At 37.3% G+C, this 22,604-nt stretch overlaps 1 protein-coding gene across 2 annotated transcripts in view; it reads right to left on the bottom strand.

Moving 5' to 3' along the window:
- Positions 1 to 2,718: 2,718 nt before the first annotated feature.
- MAP2K4 (mitogen-activated protein kinase kinase 4) overlaps positions 2,719 to 22,604 on the bottom strand; it is a 179,681-nt gene continuing 159,795 nt past the window's right edge. For both annotated transcript variants that reach the window (XM_044676684.1, XM_044676683.1), the window contains 4 exons: positions 13,402 to 13,479; positions 9,708 to 9,856; positions 6,414 to 6,459; positions 2,719 to 4,486 (listed from right to left, as the gene is read on the bottom strand). In XM_044676684.1, the coding sequence (XP_044532619.1) occupies positions 4,373 to 4,486; positions 6,414 to 6,459; positions 9,708 to 9,856; positions 13,402 to 13,479 (387 nt within the window). In that variant the 3' untranslated portion in view covers positions 2,719 to 4,372. The remainder of the gene's footprint in view (positions 4,487 to 6,413; positions 6,460 to 9,707; positions 9,857 to 13,401; positions 13,480 to 22,604) is intronic.

Below are 22,604 nucleotides of genomic sequence, written 5' to 3'. Positions count from 1 at the left end.
TGTGTTATTGGGTTTAGAGTTAGGGCTTGTAGATCTGTATAGTGTTATATTCAAACCCTGGGAAAGTTGGTCTCACCTTGATTGACAGGGGAGACAGTTGAAGACATTGGAATGTTCCCAGATGCCATGAGCCAGGGGCAAAAGTTGGTTAGCCTGAGAGGATAAATACCCCAACACCCATCTGGAAGAGGCCTTTGACCATTGATCTGTGGGTCTCTGACCATTGGTCATTGGTTCTCTCTGAATCTCCCTAGATCTTTAGGCATCTGAATCATCATAGCTATTTAGATCTCTGAACCCGGGTGGTGACTGCGAGGAGGGAGGTATAAGAAGGGGGGAGGTTTTTTGTTTTTTTAAATCCTTACCAATACTGTGTATTGGCTCCAAGGCAGAAGAGTGGTAAGGGTAGGCAATGGGGGTCAAGTGACTTGCCCAGGGTCACACAGCTGAGAAGTGGCTGAGGCCAGATTTGAACCTAGGACCTCCCGTCTCTAGGTCTGACTCTCATTTCACCGAGCTACCCAGCTGCCCCGGGGGGAGGTTTTTTAAGTGTGGTTACTTCCTGAAGGCTATGAAGGCTAACACATCTCAAACTGATAATAGGAAGCTGAGAGAGAGAAATTATCAATACAGTGCATCCAGCAGAGCAGTCTCTTTGGTCTGGCAGTGGCCAAGCTGAATCAGAGCGGTTGTGAAGAACAATAGTTCCAGTTTTATAAATCAATAAGCCTCCAGTCCTGAGGGATTATAGCCTATAGATAATAGTTTGACAGGGTCTCCAATCCCCAGTCCATATCCTGATAATCCTTTCCCTAATTAAGATCAAAGATAAAATATTTAATAAGTACCTTCCTGAGTGGTCATTATATCAAGTCCCTTGGGGAGGGAGCAAACGCAGTCAGATGAACAACGTGATGCAAGGCTCACTACTAATAACTGATCCAACCCCAGGTGGGACCTGAAGGGTTACCCATCCACCTGACCAGTTAGGGTCCTACCTGGGCACTGTTATTTAGAAAGGGAATTATACCATCAAGCAAAGGTGACTGAGTTGGTGTTCCCAGTCACCAGCAACCTAGGGGAATACAACCCTTTTTTATTTCTTTATAACAATAGGAAATTCTTGGTTGCCATTTTCTTTTTCTGACTGTCACTTAAGGCTGGGCTGCTAAGTAACTATGACTTATGTTTCCCCATTCTCTTCTTGTCATAATCTTCATTTTCTTATTTCAACCCATGCTGATTTTTTTGGGAAGAAGGATATAAAAGTGCCTGTTTGTCCCTTGCAGGAGGATCCAGACTATTTGTAGTCAGAGAACCTTTTCTCTCAGGGTGGGATAACACTGTAATCAGGGATGCCAGTGTTAGGGTACAAAAGATGATGATAATTGATGATAATTATAGGAAGACAAAATAGCAGACTATCCAGCCAAAAATAAGTAAGTTCAAGGTTCTTTCCTCAAATTACTTTTAGGACTCTCAGTTTTGTGCATCCTTACTTCCTTTAGGCTCCATGGGCCTTACCAACTTACCAAACTCTCAGTAGCAACTCTGAGAGAATTAGCATGTTTCCAGTATAGTACCTGTTTCCAGACTGGGAGCTATTAGCAAAGACATTAAACAAAAAGAATAAGACATATAATTATTACATAGAGATATAGATGAGGTCTAGGGTTGGTCACAGTCAATAATGTGGCCGAATGACCAACATTATCATCCTTACCCCTGGACTCTTCAAAAGCCACACATCAGAGTTGGCTAGGAAAAAGACTTTCAATGACAACCAACAAATGAACTGAAGTTTGCCTGCAAAGGTCACCCAAAGTACAAACTGACCAAGGTTTGCATGAGTTTCGGAGATAAGGAGACCTTGGGAAGGCATAAAACAGAAAGAAGTAATTGCCACTCCTCAAAGGAGCTTCCCCTCTTCCCCCTAGTTTGAAATACATAAGAGTATTTTAAGGGTGTTTAATTCTTTTTTATCCAAGTATCTGGCCTTAGAAAATGAAATAACATGGTCAATATCACATCCTAGATTTATTACAACTGACCTGCAGGCAAAAAGGATAGAACTATTACATAAACACTTCGATTCCATGATATATCTTAAATAGAGAAGTAATTCAAACCAGAATACAGGATAAAATATTCCAAAGCTCTGAGAAGCAGATATGTTACTAAGATCCATTTTACAGACAAATAAGGCAATATCCCTGCACATTAGCTTTTTGATAATTTTTATACATTTTTCTATTGTACAAGAAAAAAAATAACCAGAGCTCACAATGTACAGTTCTTACACTATTTTCACAGTCTGTGAACACTATACACCCTTTTTTTTAAAAAATAAAGATACATTGTAATAAACTCCTTGCCCTTAATAGTTTATAATAATCTATGATTAATACACTAATAAACTGCCTCTTATAAGATCGTCCACATGAGAGAATGGTCAGAATGCTCCCAGACAGTCAGAATTGCTTTCATCTCCATTATTAGCAAAATAGCAAAGTGACCACGTGCTGAACCAGACAGGAAGAAGTTGACAACAGAGAAGAACACTCTCCTCAGTAGAGATACAGGAAAGGGCAATGGCTTAATGAAGGAAGGTATACATCCTGTCATTTCTCATGTCTCTAACAAGTAGACATAATGACTGAAAAGGAAGAACCATTTTTAAATTGTGAAATTACAGGCATGTAACTTCCAATAGCACCATTCTTTCTTTATTGTTCCATTTTCTAATATTAATGTCCATCACAAGCCCTGGGAGAATGAACAATTGCTGCCATCATTTAATTCTGTAATGGTATATCCCCTATAGACTTGATCATGTCTAATACATACCCTAACATGCCTCTAACCATGCATAATAATTTTGCTACACGCAATCTAACTTTTAGTGATCCAGGATAGAAAGAAGGTACATAGCTGTCACCTAAAGAGGTCCTGGCTGATACCTGTTAGCAAAAAGGCAGGAAACTTAAATGGCTTTCTGATACTTTCCATCCTTGGACTTTTCTTATCCATGAAGAATTCCAATTCTAGGAAGCCATTTCAAATCAGCTTCTGGCCCAATTTACCTCTAATTCTATTATCACACTTATCCAGTGTGCCATATTTCCTAATCTCTATAATATTAAACTATATCACAAGACATATTTGGGGCTAAAGGTTATTTTTAGGGATTTTGAGCAAATAAAATTCACACAAGATAAAAGATTCGAATAGCAGATTAAGCAAATGATAATAGAGCAACCATAGACAGCACATTAAGTGAATATTTCAGGAACTGAAGCTCTGGACCAGAAGCAAATCTTGGGCTGTTTGTAGGAAACAAACTTCTACCTAAATCAACCAAAGAAATTTGTTTCTTTCTTCTAGAACTACATTATGTCTGGAAAAGTATCAGGTCTGGAACAAAGGAGAATCAGAAATGGAGTCTCACTCTAAGTTCCCTGGGAGAAAGCCTTAGGATTTTTTTTGTTGTTGTTCAACTTTGTCCTTTATACTATTTTCTCTTCTTTCAGAGTTCTGGGGGTTTGTGGTAGGTGGAACATCATTTTGGCAGCACACTGAATTCTAATAAACCAAAGATTCTTTGGGTTAGCACCTTCTCTGACAAGTGGCAGGGTCCTGGATCTTCCCAATGAAGAAAGGTTATATTGGGAAAGGAGAAAAAGAACACATCTCTGTCCTGTCTCAGGATTTTAATGTTAGTCCCTTTCAACTCAACATTGTTTTTGGTAAAGACAGTCACTCTAATTTAATATATTTTACGAACAGGAAATTCAGTTGAGTACACTATCCCCAGAACATACACGGTGACTGTAAAGCAACAGAACATCAAATCAGTAAATCTATTGCACTTAGTGAAGAAAATAAATTCCTCTTTTGTTGTTCAATTTCAGAAGGCGCTATGTCCCATTGGTCTTGTCAGTTCTTCTCATTCAGTCCTACATCTCTACATTTGCATATGGCACACCTATGTTGCCTCCTTCTTAAAACATGTGGGAATTTAAGAACATCATTCTAGTAGCTACATCTCCAAGTTTTGAGTCTAGAAATGAATTTAAAATGCAACCCAATCACTGTCAATAAATCAAATATACTGACTTCCACAAATCATGAATCCGCTCATCACAAAAGGGCAGGATGAGGTCTCTCTGACCAGCACTAATATTGTGTGAGCAATCAGATATTATAGGGATGCACTTTCTATGTGACAAGAGTATACAGACATGATGGAAATGAACACCAATCTTATTGCACATGGTGTCTGGGCAAGCAATAAAAACACTGTGATGGATGAAAATTCTTTACATCTTGCTTCCTCTCAGCCCTTTTTCTAGAGTTTGACGTAGCAGCAATATCAATCAACATACATGGGAGAGGTGGGAGTTGCTGGCATTTGATCCAGGATTTTACAAACGTAGCATGCAACCTCCACTGTGCGTTCTTCATACATCAAAATAAAGGGATGTTTCTAAAAAAAGCAATCAAAAATTCAAGAATCAATACTGCTGGCTAGGACAACCCAGAATTTTGTATTTTCAACATAACCCAAAGCTAAGGTCTTTCACCATTCAGAATTGTAATAAAAGCAAAATTCTAGTATCCGGTGTTAGCAGGTGGGAGTATAGTTAATATATAGTAGATAGTTAGTAGGTGGGAGTGTAGTATAGTTAGTAGGCAGAAATATGTTGTGTTCATAACTACTGCTGACACCAACTCTCTCTATTTTAGGGAATGTTAGAAACTAATTATTTATTATTATAATTTATTATTAATTATATTATTATTATCCCTAATCACCACAGTGAAAAGAAGGCCAACAAGAGCAGCTAAGTGGACAGAAGTAAGCTTGGAGTCAGAGGACCAGGGTTCAAATCTAGCTTGTAACTGTGGACAAGTCACTTAACACTGACAGAACAGGACAGGAGGGGATAGGAGGAGAGGGGACCGGAGGTGAGGTGAAGCAAGAAAAAGGCAAAACATGTCTGGAGTACAGCTAAACCTCCTCTTACAAAAGTGGCTAGGCAGAATGCTAAGGGACCAAGGGAAGCATTCTGAGAGAATACTGTCCTGTTACAGGAGAGCATGTTTGATGTCTAGAACAAAAAGAAGTCCCCTTTGTAGCAACGGTTGGCTTCCAAAATGGCTTCAACCAAACCAGTACCAGCTCCATAAAAATTAAGCAACTTAGCAGCACACATCAGCAATTTACCTAGGTCTTCCTATCCTTATCATTTCACCAAGATCTGTCTCTTTGGCCCTAGCAATCTTTCTTCTTCTAGTGTAGCAATAATTCTCCCTCACTGCTTCTCTAAACTGACTAGTGCCTTTTAAATCAATACCAGGAAGAAATCAGGCTCAGCCATGGTTATTATCCTTGGAGCACTAAGACTGGTTCTTCAATGTCTCATCGCTGATTTTATCCAGTCAATATTTTCTTCCTGTCAATATTTTCTTATGATTGGATTTGATTGGATCATAGATACATCTTATTACTAAAATCTGGACAAATGGCAGAGACAGTATAGCTACTTAAGTATTTAAATTCCCTATAACTGAAAGTCATTTTACTTGAGATTCAGTTTCTACATTTGTAGAAAACAAGTGTTTTTAGCCCTAAATATGTTATCCTGTAACATGTATGCTGCATTTGAATAAAAACATTATTTTAATGAATGACCATAAAAAATGTATATGGTCTTTTTGGGGAGGGGAGGAAAAGGAGAAGATATTTAAGGAACATTTAAGTCTATCCTATCTTATCTCTTATAAATGTGAGCTACAATTTTCTACAGTTACACTGCACAAAATTCACTAGAGACAAATATTTTATGAGACTTCTATGATGACATAGCCTAGCCAAACTGAGTAATTTAGATTTTCCTAAATTTGTTTTCTTTACTAACAAATTAGGTAGGGTTGACTGACATAGACAATTATAGTCAATAAAAAACTAGGAGACATTCAAAGATACTTTATACCTATACCTTGTGCTAAATTTTTTGGTTTTTTATATTTAAGTATTCCCTTGGTTTCAGCATATATGCATGTATACAGAAAGATGGAGATGGGGTTGGGGTAACAGGGAAACCTCCCAATCAGTGGTGATCATCTAGCCTCTTTTGGAAGCTTAAACATGTACCAAAGTCAAAGTCAAATTGTTCTTTAATAGCTATTGTCAGAATTTATACATTTCTAATTTTATGCCTGAGCCAAAATTTTCTCTGGGAATACATTTTTGAAACTCAAAGAAATAATTTTAAAATACAAAAGTTTACTTTACATAGCACCTTTTTAAAGATTATACTCTAGTGTATTAAATTGTACTGAGCTAAGCCTGCCAAAAGAATATTAGTTATATGAGAGACCTATACCAAACTATCCATAATCATACTCACCAGAAGTTCTTTATACTTTGGCCTTTTGGATTCATCCTTTGTAAGGCTAAAACAAAATAAAATGGGAAAACACAACTTTACTATGTTTTTCTTTTCTTAAATGCAATGAACTGATCTTCCAGAATAAGGCATCTTCATTTGGAATAAATATAAAACCCAACAAAAATGAAGCATAAGACTTTTCCTTGTCAATAATCAGGGCTTATATTCTCTCCTCAAAATATCAATCTATTTTACTTTTGTTTAATTGCCAGTATAGCGCGTATCCTGGTGAAATCAAGACCTAACTCAGTAGCACAAGTGAATTCAGCTTTTATTCAGGAAGAATCCTGGAGATAAATTACTAATAGTGAGGGCAATAAAGAATCTAAGGTTAATATCACATAAATAAATGTCAGTGGTAGGGGCTCAGGGCCAAGCCTCTAGACTCAACCTACCGATCTTTCCATTATTATTCAAATAACCTTTGGCCCTGCCTTAGGCAAGCACCTGGTGTGACTTATTTTTCTAGGAATTGGTCTTAAAGAGCTAGTAACTATCTGATCACTAGCTTTATTGTATCATGAACTCCTTTAGCAGTGGGATGAAGTCAACAGACTCCTCAGAATCATGTTTTTAAATTAGTAAAATACAATACATAGGATTACAAAGGAAATCAAAGGTGCAATTTTTTCCCCATCCAACTTCCCAGAGGCAAGTTAAATACTCTTGTTATGAGGGACAGGAACAAGAGTTAAAGGAGAAAGGGAGAAACAACTGAAAAGAAATACTTGACATATTTTTCAAGTGGAAAGAACACTGGGAATCAAAGACTTTCATTCATCTTTAAGTCTAAAGTTCTGCTGCTAAAGTTCCTATTAAGTCTTACATACCTTCAGGTAGGTAAAGGAGAGGTCAAATGGGAAGAGCCTATTCTGGAAACAATGGGGATGGCCAAATGCATTAAGCAAGTATTTTCTCTTTAAAAAAAATTATTTTCTTTAGCAGCAACCATAGTTCAAAGTCTGCTGGATTCAAAATCACAAGATCTGGTTTGAATCCTAAACTTGTCACTACCAACCCATATGATGTTTGGCAAGTAACTTCATATTTTTAGTCCTTAAGTCTGAGGATTATGTAAGGTGATTTCTATTCCTTCTAATTCTAAATCTATGATTCTATGACCCTCTTCATGTAGTGGGCTATGGGAAAGGGGGTAGAAATGTTTTCACATAGATGAGAGTATTTAAGGCAGAAATATACCCTCTCATTTTATAGAAAAGGAAATTGGTCCAGAGAGGTTAAGAAACTTTTTCAAAGTTACAAAGGTAGCAGGAAGAAGGGCACAGATGTCCAAATTCCATGCTTTTCCCATAGCTTCTTTTCCATTATCACTTTGTTTTCTTAATGCTTAGAGTTTCCTAATTCTTTCTAGCATTATAAAAAGGTACACGCGTGCACACACACACACACACACACACACACACACACACACACACACACACAATTATGGTTTCAAACTGGCTTGCTTATGTCCATGTGATCTTCACCTCCTAGTGAGGTAGCTGTGGTGTATTTTGAAGCTGTTACCCTAAAAACTAAAATCCCCAGCAAAACTACAATCCCCAGAATCCCACTCATTTCCTGTCGTTACGTGCTGACATAGACAGGATAAAAATGGAGATCCATGTCGAGCGCTTTTTCCTTCCTGTCAGCCGCTTTGGTGGAGCAGGCTTTTTTGAGCCGGTAGAAAAACTGAAGTCACGTGGTTCTATTTTGTCAGATAATAAACTTTAAAATAAAATACTTCAAGTACTGAACATTAATTTTAATCTTATACTGTTAGTGCCATTTTGAATGATCTAATTGATATAATGTCTATAGGATTCAAGTTATTGGACTTGAATTCAAATTCAGCATCAGATACTTACTAGCTATGTGATTCTGAACAAGTCATTTGACCTTTCTCAGCCTCAGTTTCCTCATTTGTAAAATGGGAATAACCATAGCACCTATCTCCTAGGATTTTATGAAAATCAAATGTGTAAAGCACTCTGCAAAGTCTAAAGCATTACATAAATATTAACTATTTATAGATTTGGAAACTGAGACTTAATTTAGAGAAGTTAAATTTGCCCAGTCTCACACCACAAGTATGTGTGTCAGTCAAGTCTCTCTGATCACATATAATTCATTTGCCTTCATTTAGTTAATGATGATTACAAGTGGAAAAGGACCTATCTAGTCAGGTTAGAAAATGGAGGCACAGAAACTTCAAGTAACTTTACCCAAGGTCACATAGCTGCTGGAACTTCATTCAATGTCTTTAATAAAATAAAGGAGATTGCTTTATGTTCTAATCATATCTTACTTTATTTAAGTCTCGAATTTACAATAGATAGTAATATGAATCTAAATGTCTAAATGAGTATTGTACCCTTCAAAGGGATCTCCTTACTGGAGAAGGGCTTGAAGACTTTCACAGAAGTTCTTCATTCACTCTACAGTATCTTTCTACACTTATATTTCTAAGAAGTAGAGGAATCTTTGTTTTTTCCTTTAAAGTTTTATTAAGGCCTTTTGTATGTGTTTTTTTTTTTTACACATATTTCCTGATCTCTCCCTCAATAACTCTCAAAAAGAGGAGAAAAATATACAACCTAGTGCTATGGTCTGAAAGAAAGGTATGGGTTGGATAAGCAAAGGGGAATGTCCAAATCCCAGGCAGGAGCAAGCACACAGAGAATAAATTTGGCATTTTCAGGGGACAGTGAGGAATAGAAACTGAAAGGAAAAGAAGGTAATGTTTTTCATTCATTCGCTAATTTAACCATCATTTGTTAATTATCTACTATGTACAGAACCCTATGCTAGACATTGAGGGAGACTCAAAAGTCCTTGCCCTCAAAGAGCTTACAGTCTAGGAGGGAGATACTCAGGGAACTATATTATGAATTAAATAAGTACATTGGAATTGGAAAGCAGTAATGCAAACACACTATGTTAACTTTGAATGTGAGGCTAAGAAATTTAGAGTTAAGTCAATAGGCAATGGAAGCCACTTTAGTTTTAATTTTTGTTTTTTTAAACAGGGAAATAACATGATGAGATCAATATTTCAGAATTTCTAAAATATGTTGTTATAGGACAAATTGGAGGCTGAGACACTACAATGAGGAGGGTGGCTATTACACTAAAGCCAGTTGAGAAACTGATGTGAGGATGAGATTTTCAGGTAGGGTCCTCACATTGGCGTGAACTTTAATACAGCTATTACTATAGTTATAATCAAGTTTCAGTGTGTTAAGTACTCACCACAAGTTGACAAAGTTAATGAAGCTTGGGGAAAATTCCCTTTCCTCGGAATTACTCAGCTGTGGGGGGTCTCCTTTTACTACTTGTGTCAGCTGATCAAAAACGCTGTTCCATTTTGGGTAAGGGAATCGGCCCGTAGCCAGCTCATACTGAGGAGAGGAGAGAGGTAAAAGCAACACAAACTCGGAATCATTTAATAGCCGATATAAGTGGCTTTAAAATCCAGGCCCCCAAACAAAAGTTCTGGAAAGGCCCTACCTAGGACCCAAGATAAGATCCCAGTAGGGCTAGGGTAATCATTTTTGGGAAAATTGCAGTGTGGAGCCCATTGAAAACTACAATTAGGAATCAGGCAAATAAAAGAAACTGCAGATGAAACAAATTCAAGGATTTCGGGCTACAGAGCTATTTTGGAGAAAGGACATGCTTGTGTGTGGGTAGGGCTCTTTGAATAATCAATAGAAGGATCAGCGATCTAAAATAAATCTTGAAGGGACCTCAGAGGTCATATATCCAACCCCCTCATTTTACAGATGAGGAAACTGAGGCCCAGGGAGGGTAAGTGACTTGCCCAAGGTCACACAGGTAGTAAGCATCAGAAGCAGATTTGAATTCAGGTCGTCTGACTCCAGAGCCAGTCTTCTTTCCATTGTATCATGCTGCCTCCAATTCAGAGACTCCTGAGTCCATCCAGAGTCCATCCAGAGTAGATAGCTCTATCGTGAAGGGCATCTGAGAGGTGAGGACGAGGGAGAAGGTAGGGAAACAGAGTCTAAATGGATACACCCCTAAGGTGATACAAAACATTCTCTCCACTGAGGGGTTCTCTGAGAAAGGCTTCAGGCCATTCACATCAGAGATGTACCCAGGTCTGAAAAGGGGACCAAGCAGAAGCCCTTGGTCAAGCACTTCTAAGAAGTGAGGACTGATAGGAAAAACAAATATGAGAAATGCTCAATAATTGAGTCTTTGAATTCCTTGTTTTCTTGTACTGTTCTGCTTTACTATTGCTGGGAAATGTAGTAAAACCTAACCAGGAGGATACTCTATATACCCTTTACCTCAAATTAGGTTAATAGCAATGGTATTTACAAAAATCCCTTAAAACCTTTTACAAATTTGAATATATATCTCACATATGTCCCTAAAATATTTGGCAATCCCCAACATATTGATTTCTTACTCTTCTACAGAATTATATTATTTCAGAAGTAACCTAGTCCTGAACAAGCACTCCTTATAAAATATATGCAACAAATGGTCATCCAGCATTTGCTTCACATACTACCCTGATATGCTTTCAACAATATTTAAATGGTTAGAAGAAAATACTGTCAAAATCTAATTTATTTGTACTGCCAGCTGACCAATGTTTTAGTCATATTACTATTAGATCCTTGATGGGTAAATACAAAAATTCTTGGGTAAAAAGATGACAATTTGAGGAAAAAGCACTTCTAGGAACAGCGGTTCCACAGTCCTGTCAAATTTAAATTAACTAAGGAGGACTGAGTTACAAATGCTAGTATGTTCATCCACAAAAATTAACCTATTATTCAAAATCAGGACCAGCTTAGGCGGGGCCAGATAGGTAAAATTTATCTTCCTGATGTGTTTATACTGGGAAGACTTCTCTCCAACTCCCTCCTCTCTTTCTCCCCTTCTAGCCCATATGTCTTCCTTCCCACTGAGCTGATTGAAATGTGAAATCCCAAAATTTGAAATTAATTCTTTAAATTTAAGACTTATGACTCTATATTCTGATTGTTTCAAACTATATATAACTCATCTGGAAAGTATACTCTCTCTTATTTGTTTAACCCAACAAATTTTATTAACTTTATCCTTAATTTCTGAACATAATTCAACTGAATAGCTGTAAAGACCAGAAAGTTCAATGGTTCCCTATTCCATATCAAGTATCTGACTTTATTCCAGGAACACTTATGAAGTAACTAAATTCTCTTGGGGCTTAATCTCCTACATATGTGTACTACCCAATCTCATATACTGCTATCTATCTTATCACTCATTTGCACCCTAGTATAAATAAATTTGTGAGGTTTTTTGTTTGTTTGTTTTTTTGGAGATTGGGATTTAACAGAGTTGAATAAGTAAAGAACATGAAGACATCCCACTACATGAGGAAAGGAGAGTAGAAGGCAAAATAAGAATGGATCTGGGGATCAATATGGTCATCAGAATTCTCCAATTCTTCTCTACTGGCACTGCTAGGAAAATTTCAGAACTCCCCATTCAAGCATCTTACTGCTTGTTTTAATGTCAATTATACTGTATCCATAAGAAAAAGTGAAAAACAAAAATCACCTGCTATATGAATAAAATCCAAGCATTACCACATGTAAATGAAGAGAAACATCTGAATAGCCCAGTGATCATTCTAACTTGGGAATCCTGGGGAGCCCACTAAATTATACTCTTTACTAGGTAAATTCATGGCTAAAAGGCTGGTTACTAAGTGACAAATCTATTGTTTGAGTACTCAATTTGATTATAAAACTTTTTTTTGTATGTGTGTGTGGGGAAAGGGGGAACTGGCAAGATATTATTATTTCCTTTCCACCTAGGGATTTGGCTCAAACATACTAAGATGTATTTACTACCTTTCCCTAAAGTAGAGGCTAAGGTCTGATATTACTTGGTGGCTAATCATCCAGAGACTGATCTTTTCAAAATTAAATAGTAAGAGTCAAGGTGGCATATTAAGAAGAGTATTAAATTTTATGTCAGGAAAGATGTGGTTTCAAATCTTGCCTCCAATACTTACCAGATGCATGAATGTGGGCAGGTCACTTAACCACTATAAATTCAACTTTTCCAAGTGTAAAATGGGGACAAAATACCTATAATATCTATATTACAAGTTTCTTCTAAATAGCAAATTAATGTGTGGGACAAATTTTGAATCTTAAGTGAAATGTAAATGTCAGCTGCTATTATTATTATTATTATTATTATTGTTATTATTATTATTATTATTGTTATCCCATTCTTGCTATAGTAAGCTAGTCTGGCCTTTGCATAACAAGCACTGTCCATGGAAAGGTGCATAGAACTAATTTAGTAGAATCTGTAAAGAATGGCCCTACTAACAAAGTCGCTGAGAACTCAAGGTAAATGCTATGCCATAACAGAGAAATGGAGGAAGACTATAGAAAAGAAAGCAAGAAACAGAAAAAGAAAAACAAGGATGATGTGAGATGCTCTCTTACAATTTTTAGACAACATACAATGTGAGTACAGATATTTTTTAGAAATAGTTTGTGTGCATGTAGTAAAGAAAATGACTTTTCTTTAAAAACAAGGAAAGCACCTGCTTCAATTTGATTTAAGCTTGTTTTATCATTGTATAATAAAGGATCTTAAGTATCCCAACTATGCCATTACAAGAAAACTAAGGTGAAATCAAAATATGCTTCAAAAACCATGTGCTTTCATCATTTATGATTTTTGTGGCATTTTCCAACTGTTAGCAGTCCAGGGATATTGCTTTGAGATGACTATATCTAAGAGTCCACAAAACAGAAAAATCAGATGAAAGGCAGTATATAGATGCCTTCTATTTCTAGTAAAACTTTGGAGAAAATACATATTTTTAAATTTGTTGTTCTTTTAAGTTAAAAAAGCATTCTACAATTAGGAAACTGACTGTAAAAGAAATTATTCAACATACCAGTGTGATCCCCAGACTCCATACATCGGAACGGACATCGTATCCTTGCCTCGATGCACTTGGATCTATCCTTTCAGGCTAGAATAGAAATGGAAGGAACAGTCAACATAATATCCAATTTCAACATGAGAATAGGAACTCAGAATAAACAACTAAGTATATACTGAGGCTTTTGTATAGGAGATACAAAAGATCATTTGAGATTCCTTTTTTTTTCCTCCAAGAAACTCAAAGTATTTTTATCAAATTATATTCACTAGCACAAACCCTCAACCCACCATTAAAAAACCCAACTATATCAAAAATCAGTTGTAATTACTGAACTAATACTTCCTACCATACCTGTAAAGTCATTCACTATTAAGGACTAAGAAGCTGTTAATGCTAGGGTTGGTAGCTATTTTTCTGATAATTTGGAGAAAATTATAAGAAATAATAAAATATGTATCCAATAAATTTTAAATTTTATCAGAACCTTTAAGAAAAAGCATAAGAGGTAAAAATCTCCCTTCTTAAGAGTCCCATTTAAGCTAAGGTTTTGTTTAGAATTGTACTTATCAACAAAAATTCTAAGATTTCATCTACTATGCTGAATTCTTTTTTGTTTTTCTTCCTTTTTAAAATCTTACCTTCCGCCTTAGAATCAATACTATGTGCTGGTTCCAAGGCAGAAGAGTGGTAAGGGCTAGGCAATAGGGGTTAACTGACTTGTCCAGTGTCTAAGTCCATATTTGAAACCAGGACCCTCCCATCTCTAGGCCTGGTTCTCAATCCACTGACCTACCCAGCTGCCCTCTAAGCTGAATTTTATTTCAGTTTTTATATGTGACTTTACTCCTAAAAAACTCCTTAATATAGACTATCATTTATTCTATTGAATTTTATAGTCCAACAAACAATTAGTGTTCTAAATGCAAAGTGTTTCCAGATACAAAGATAAAATGAAAAATGTTTATATTCTACAAGTAAGATATGTGAGCACATGCCATACCCTACCATCCATCCCAACTCCTACAAATGACATGAGAAAGGGAAAAAAGCACTAATCACTGGAGGAATCAGGAAAGGCTTTCTACAGAAAGATATGGTTTGGGGGGCAGCTAGGTGGTTCAGTGGATTGAGAGTCGGGAGGTCCTGGGTTCAAATCTGGACTCAGACACTTCCTAGCTGTGTGATCCTAGACAAGTCACTTAACCCCCATTGCCTAGCCCTTACCACTCTTCTGCCTTGGAACCAATCCACAGTATTGAATCTGTGACAGAAGGTAAGGATTAAAAAAAAAAAAAAAAAAGATATGGTTTGGACCAGATGGTTTCTGAAGTATCTCCCAAGTGAGATTTTGAAGACGAAGTATCTCTATAATGTAAGAAATTTTAAAATCAAAATAAAAGAATTAGCAATGAACTAAATAAGCTATATAATAACTCAAGAGTTCCTTTGACTATGTTGTCCCTCAGTACCCTAGAGGTCAGTGATGGCAAATCTTTTAGAGACAGAGTGCCAGGCCTTGCCCTTACCCCACCCCCCAGATTCAGTGCCTTGCCCCTCTCTCCCACTGAGCACCAAGAATACCCCTCCCTTACCCTGCATAGGGTAGGGAGAAAACATTCTCATTGGGATGCTGGGTAGAGGGGAGAGTGAAGTGAGGAATGTCCTCAGTGAGTATAGAGGGGGGAGAGGAATAGCCTGAGCACTCCACTCCACTCTGCTTCCCACCAGCTCTGCCACCTGTGGGTCACCCACCTTAACATCTGTGTAGGGGAGGAGGGGGAGAATGTCCTCAAGCATGGTAGAGAGGGGGAGGGGAGCAGCTTCATCTAGAGTCTCTCTACCTTTCTAGTAATGAACTGGGTGGCAGCGGCAGGGGTCAAGTGTCCACAGAGAGTACTCTGCATGCCATCTTTGGCACCTGTGCCACAGGTTTGCCATCACTGCCCTAGGTATAAATATATACCTATACAGTATCTTCTTTTCCTCTTTTATTTAGTGAGCATCAAAGACTAAATAAAAATTTCAATACACTATATAAAACAAAAAGGATTATAGTTGAAACTATCTATTTTTGTAAAAGTATATAATAAATTCAACAATTCTTGCAAAATTGTCTTGCTTGTTTGCATTTTTTCTGAATTTCTATTAGTTCTGTTCTTTTTAGAAAAAAAGTTTCAATGAATTTCTTTTCTTTCTTTTCTTGCTGATAATACTATTCTAGTTTCCCTTTTCCCTCTCTAAAATTCCTCTCATAGGAGGAAGAAAAGAGAACCAATCTGTGTAACAAATAAGCCTAGTTTAACAAAAACAAATTCACATATTTGTCATGTCAAAAAAATGTGTATTTCATTCTGCATTCCCTCAAGGGAATTCTCTCCTCTCTGGAGGTATGGTGTCATGCTTCCTCAGTCCTCTAATATAGCAGGATCAGTATCAAACATAGTTCCTCCTACTGTGACCTCACCTATCCCCAAACTAGCTTTTCCCTAAAAGGTGACAAAACTGTACCCAGCACTTGACTTGAGGAGTGGGGGTGGGAGAAGTCTCAAACTGTGCCTCAGGTCACCTAAGGGCACTGAAAGGCCAACTCATGAAGGGTCAGAAGCCCTTCAAACTTGGCTGTCCTTCTGAGAAACAAGGTCATCAAACTTGGGCCAGCTGAAGTATTTCTAAAAGGACATGGGAAAGAGGCATGACCAGCCAAGGTAAGTATTATCATATTGTTGTTGATCAATAAACTGCTGAATGAATTACAAGTGCCTTATTTCATCTCAATGCTGAACCTGAACTAACAGCATAGAAGCCTGAATCAAACCAGACCCTAACATCTGAGTATTTAGTAATTGGGAAAAGATGGCATCAGAGCTCACATTGTGGTTAGCTGGAGGAAGGGTGATGAAAATATGGAGAGATTGGATTCCTGAAAAAGGCAATGAGGCTAGGGCCTGGGGCATCCTCTCAATGGAAGGTCCCTACACACACAAGTGATTAGCTCAGCAGGTCCAGGAGAATACTGCCAAAGAAGGTAAAGAAATCAAGTTTAGCATTTCCTGATTGTTGTTGACCAGCCTACAGAAGTTGGAGTATCTACATGATAAAACAATTACTAGGGATTGTTATAAAGAAACTCAGCTTTTAAGGATTGTATAATGAATGTCAAAAGTGTAGCTAAGGATGACTATACAAATGAAGGGATTTCTTCTAATAGGGATTGATATTACAGCCAGCAGACAAGAATATATAGGCCTGGGGATAAAAAATACAACTAGAGGTTTTGCTACAATCCTAACAAAGGGGAATGAGAACAGAATTAAGGAATAGGTGTGGGAACTCTCAAAAAAGTCCTAGTAATAACTTCCTTCACAGAGGAAATGGGTGAGTCAGCTTCCACCATCAAGGAATTGGGAAGAGAAGTCCAAACAACACCTAATGAGTCTGTCACTGGCACAATGGCACTCTCAGATATCTATTTTCTTCTAACCACTGCCTCCCTTAATTTACCTTCTCCTTTATCATCCTTTTCCCCCTTTCTCTTAGCTCGTTCCCTTACTATTTCCCTACTGGTTAAGTTGCATTTCTATATACAACTGAGTGTATATATATATTCTTCCTTCTTTGAAAGAATTCTGGTGAGAATGAGATTCAAGTGTGGGAAGCCAATAAGAGAATAGATAAAAATCTGAAACTCCTCTTTTGACCCCTTTTGTGATCCTTGTGATTTCTTGTTGAAAAGTATTGTGGCCTTATTGAAAAGCTTTAAGTTCCTAGCAACTTAAAGCTTTTTGTTTGAAAAGTTCTCCATTCCATTCAATATTCATTCACCCCTCTCCCCAGCCCCTGTATCATATTCAGTTTTTCTGGGAAGTATCTATTTCCAAGTTCAGTTGTTTTTCCAATGAGACACTATAGAGAGCCAGCTCTATATTTTTGGGGGGTCCTGAGTGGCATTTAGTGGCGTCGGATTGAAAAGAACAGAAACAGAAAACTGAGAACAGCAGACTAGTGGTTAGCCCATAGCTGCTCCACCTGCTATGGAGTTTTGAGTTTATTATATACTTGTTTCAAACAAAGAACACAGAGAAAGAATCACAGCTGTGAAGGGGTTACAAATCACAATAAAAGAAAATCCTTGGAGGCTTCAAAGTAAAGACAGAACAGGGACCAAGGCCGAATTCCAACCACCAATTAGTAAGAAGTTAATTCTGGGAGCAGAAATATATTTCATAGAGATTTTTACTAATTGAGTCTTGTCCTCTTGATTTACAGGACTGTACCTGGTCAGATAAAATCTTGTCTAGCTTTGTCTGTCTCCGGCCTGATTATCTAAGTAATATATCTTTTTGGAGTTCAGGCTTCTTAATTATCAAGGAGAGAAATTGTTAACTCAGTAGCTGCTGGTCTGCTAAGGACGCAAAGCTTTCCACTAAGAATATTAAGAAAAGGTGGGGATCTGAAAACATGCAGTACAGAAAAAATCATACACACAGTTTTACTTGCCGATGATTTTGTAATGGGATCCAGATAAAATATCTATTACAGACTCTATTTCTCTAAATGACTTCCAATAGCCTCCTAGAGGGGTCAAGTTGATTTACCAACCTACTGGTACCAGAGCTTTTCAGGGCTCAGGTGACCAGGACCAAATACAAAGACTGCCTCAGCCTGGATTGGTCATGTAGGGAATCCAGATAACAGGCCCTATCCAGACCCTATTTCTCCAATTGGCCTTCCACAAGACATTTCATATTTTCTTCTATTTTTTCATTCCTTGGGCTTTATTTTATAGTTTCTTGTGTCTCATGAACTCACATTTCTCCTGCTAAATTCTAATTTTAAAGAAAATTTTTCCTTCAGTGATTTTTCTTCCTCCTTTTTCCATTTGACTTTTTCTGCATTTTAGAGCATTCTTCTCTTCAGTGAATTTTGTACCTCTTTTGCCATTAAGCCAATTCTTCTTTTTTAAGATGTTATTTTTTTCAGGATTTTTTTTATCTCTTTAATCAAACTATTAATTCCCTTTTCATAATTCTCTTACTTTGCTAATAGCTGTTTTCACAATGTTGTCTTCTTCTCAGTGTATAACTTCACCTTTCCTGACACCAAAGTAGTTTTTTTATGGTCAAATTCTTATTTTGTTGATTGCTCATTTTTCAATTTGGGGTTTTTTTTGCTGCTATTTTCAGAACTAGTTCTGGGGCTCTATAAGTTGTTGGTGCTTACAAGGTGGTATGATACTGGGAAAGGTGTGGTCACTACTCTTCTGGTGCATACCTTGTCTCTTTACCATGGAAGAACCCTGGTCTCTTGAAGCTCAAGCCCTCATGACCCTCTGCTTTGGAACTGTGATCATAGCCCTTGATCCCTTGTGAAATGCTTCTCATTTGTGGAACTGCAACCTAGAACTGTTTATAGGCAACAGAGTTGCTAATCAGCACTAGCTATACTCAGAGATGGTAAAGGATTCCCTGCAATCTCTTCCTACCTGGTTGTCTAATTTCTTTAACTTCTCAAGGCTGAGAGCTCCTACAGCCACTATTGCTGCCACATGTATGTCCTCTAGATAGACCTCCACCTTGCCTCCATACTAGTGTTACCCGCTTCCATCTTAAGTCTTATCACCACAATTTTTTGTTGGATTTGCTACTCCAAAATATGATTTCAAATGTTATTTTAAAGTTGTTTGGAGGATGTTGGGAGAATTCAGCTGAATGCCTATCCCTAATCCAATGTCCTGGCTCCTGCCAATATGTTTTTAGTTGTTTTAGTTAGTTTTAGTAGCCTTAACAGAAATCAGTGCTCCATTATGGTGGCCAAAAAAAAAAAATAATGCAATCTCAAGTTCTCATGGAAATCTGAATTCCTTTAGAATTCTAGAAAGAGGAAGAATATGTAAAAAGGGAGATGACTGTACTACTATCTGCTAACCTAGATTATTTTATTCAGTTTTGGTAGGTACCACATTATAGGAAAGACATTGGTAAGCTTAAGAATTTATATGGTAAAAGATATTATGATATCCAAGAAATGAATTAGGGAAATATATTATAGTGCTATTATGTTGAAGGAGATCTGTTAAGCAACTATTATGTACCAGATATTATGCTAGATGGTAGTCAAAGAATGAGACAAAGGGAGGGGAGGGGAGAAAAAAAGCAGAATTGACCATATGGAAAAAGAGACAAAAAAAATTCACTGAGGGTTTAGACTAGATGGCAGGTATCTCACTAAATCCTAAAAAAAATAAATTTAGTACAATTAAGTGGAAGTACTATATTTTATAAAAGTAAGTGGTGCTGTGGACCAGGTCTGAAGTCAGGAAGGGTATTAAGTTAAAATTCAGTTTCAGATACTTTCTGGGCAAATCACTTCATCGCTCTTAGGCCTCAAGATGCCTCTGTAAAATGGGGATAACAGCACCTACCTTGCAGGATTGTCATGGAAGATTGCTTGTAAAGTAACTGTTGTACAGTGTCTGGCCCTATTCTTTTTAATAAATGCTCATCCCCTTATAAAACAGGTAATTAAAAAGTTATGGAATTCATTAACACAGTTGAAATAGCTTCAACCCACAATAGGTTTTTGAGGAAACTGGAGAATTTTAGAAGTACACAACATTAGCATATATTCTAAAACTCTGTGATTGATGTCTAAGAGAACAATTATATGTTTTTTCTATACTATATTTAATTATCATTGTCATAGCTATGATACTCTTTTGTATAGACATGGCAATTTTTATATTTCACAAACAGAAAAAAAAAGGTTGATTGAGATAAACTTACTATTTCTGAAATACACAGACAATGTTCCCCTCCTCAGCCCCTCCCCCCATTTTCCCACCTCTTCTGGGCCAACTGAAAGAGGAGAGAGACTCCATTTCAGCTTGATGTCTGGGATTTATGGGGTCAGATAGAATTTTTGTTTCTAATTCAAGAATTCAGTGAATGATTTGATCATTACAGAATGTCTAAATCACTGATTCCCAAAGTGGGTGCTACTGCCCCCTGGTGGATGCTGCAGCGATCCAGGAGAGCGGTGATGGCCTCACTTTTTTTGTATTACATTCTATTCTGAGTTCAATAAATAGTTTCATAATTTCCAGGGGGTGCTAAGCAATATTTTTTTCTGGAAAGGGGGTGGTAGGCCAAAAAAATTTGGGAACCACTAGTCTAAATGGTTCGCAAATAGAAAAAGTAGAAATGGGAGAGCAATTAGAAAGAAAATAACTTAGCCAAAACACAAAAGTATTATAAGGAATCTTCCCTATTCCCTTGTACCAAATCTATGCTTTTTTATACTGTGAAGATATTATTTTAGGTCACTAGATGGCAATCTTGCATCATCAAGGCAAAATGTGGACTGAATTTGTATGGTGGCCCTTGGAAGTGAAGGCTGAGTATCTCAAATTTGGGAATGTATAAATCAGATATCCTGTTTTTCTAAAATTTCCACACATTAGCTGACATTCTTCCCTCTAGCACAGTAATGGGCAAACTTTTTAAAGAGGGGCCAAAGGAAAGGAAACTTTGTTTCTAAGGCAACTCTCTAGAAGTTTCATTGTATTGTATCCTATTCATTGTATTCGTCAGATTAGGAATAATATGGAAAGCAGGATAGAACATTTCAGGGGGCCACATCTGACCTGAGGGCATAGTTTGCCCATTACTGCTCTAGAGTAATGTGTGTAAGAAGGGGGGGGGGGTAGCTAATAGATGGGGTGTGCTCTGGTAACCCCCTCTTCCCTGAATGGATGTGGGCCAAAGCTACTCATGCGCCCCCTTACTGGGAAGACTGTTGGGGGTGTAACACGTTAGGGGGTTCCCCAAAATGGATGTGCCAGGGATGACAGGATAGTGGAAGATGGTGTGAGTAAAATGAGACCCAACTGGTCTCTGACAATTATTCAGGGCCAGGTGATCTGATCTGAAACTTCCCCCTACCCCAAACAGGCTTCCCACCAATATAGCGTTGTGCTCATTCCACCCTCTAACCACAAGATGAAACCTCCCTCCTAGAAGTCACTATTCCAGCTCTGTTTAAATATAACTCAACAGGAATTTATTCAGGAACAAGATATTTAAGGATTAGAGAAGGGATTGAGGATTCAGGGAAGAGGGTAATGGGTAAAACTAGTCTATTTCAGTTTCTTCTAGGGCTGAGCAGTACTGGATTTCTTCTGTAGTTTCAATCACAGTAACTGTCCCAAACCGCAGTAACTCCTATCCTAAAATATCACAAATGACTAGAGAAGGAATGTAATATTAAGCTCAAACAAGGCTAGTTAGCCCTCAAGGGCTGGCTCCCTCCCACAGTAGTCCCAGGCTCCATTTCCAATTCAGGGAACTACAATATTTGTCTTCCTAGATGTTCATAGAAGATATAAATTCAGCTAGAAAGGCTATGATAGCAGATGGTCAAGTAAAATCTCAGATTTTGCCTTTTGAAATGTTCAAAGTCCCACAGAGACACAGCCTCCCACGTCCCTGCCTTTCCCAAAGGTCCAGTGAACAATGAGTGAACATTGGCTCTTCATCTTCCCAGAATTCTCTGCCTCTCCCCAACTGCCATTTCTTCTAGGTTCCTCATAATTCCATCCAAGGCTTTTTTCACAATGCAGGTTTTGCTTGGCTTTTTTGCTCTAGTCCACTCAGTCTGTTACACATGGAATAAATCAATTCCCTCTTCCAGATCTCAGCTTTTCAAATAAATACTCTTCTCTTTCAACTATTCTTCACAATACAATTAGGTCCTTCAAAAACATGTTCACTCTCCTTTGAGTAAACTCTAGTTTTTTAGTCACTTTCAAAGTACAGCTTCCTTTATTGAACTACCAGTTCCCAGGATCTGAATACTACTATCAATGGTGTTAAAATCTTTTTCACATGAATTATCAAGCTTCTGCCTCCATCTTTCTAATATCATATGTGTTCACTAGATTTCTAAAGCCTAAATTTAGAATTTCATATTTACACTTATTTGGTTGGATTTAGAAAATGGGTCCTATCCACATTTCTCTAAATATTTCTATGTAATCACCAATTGTCAGAGCTGGATATAATCTCGAGTGGCTTGAATTTACTCTAGTAAATACTCTAGTAGTAGTTACAGATTTCCTCTAAATACCCAACATATGACCATTTAAAATGTCCTTTGAATTAAGTGTTCAAGTTATGAAGTAGTCACTATTATAGGAAAAATCAATACAGCAGAAA

Source organism: Gracilinanus agilis, chromosome 4 (assembly GCF_016433145.1).
Source record: "Gracilinanus agilis isolate LMUSP501 chromosome 4, AgileGrace, whole genome shotgun sequence".
NCBI lineage: Eukaryota > Metazoa > Chordata > Mammalia > Didelphimorphia > Didelphidae > Gracilinanus > Gracilinanus agilis.
The sequence above is the reverse complement of the archived record's forward strand: the minus strand, read 5'-3'. Positions and strand labels throughout refer to the sequence as shown.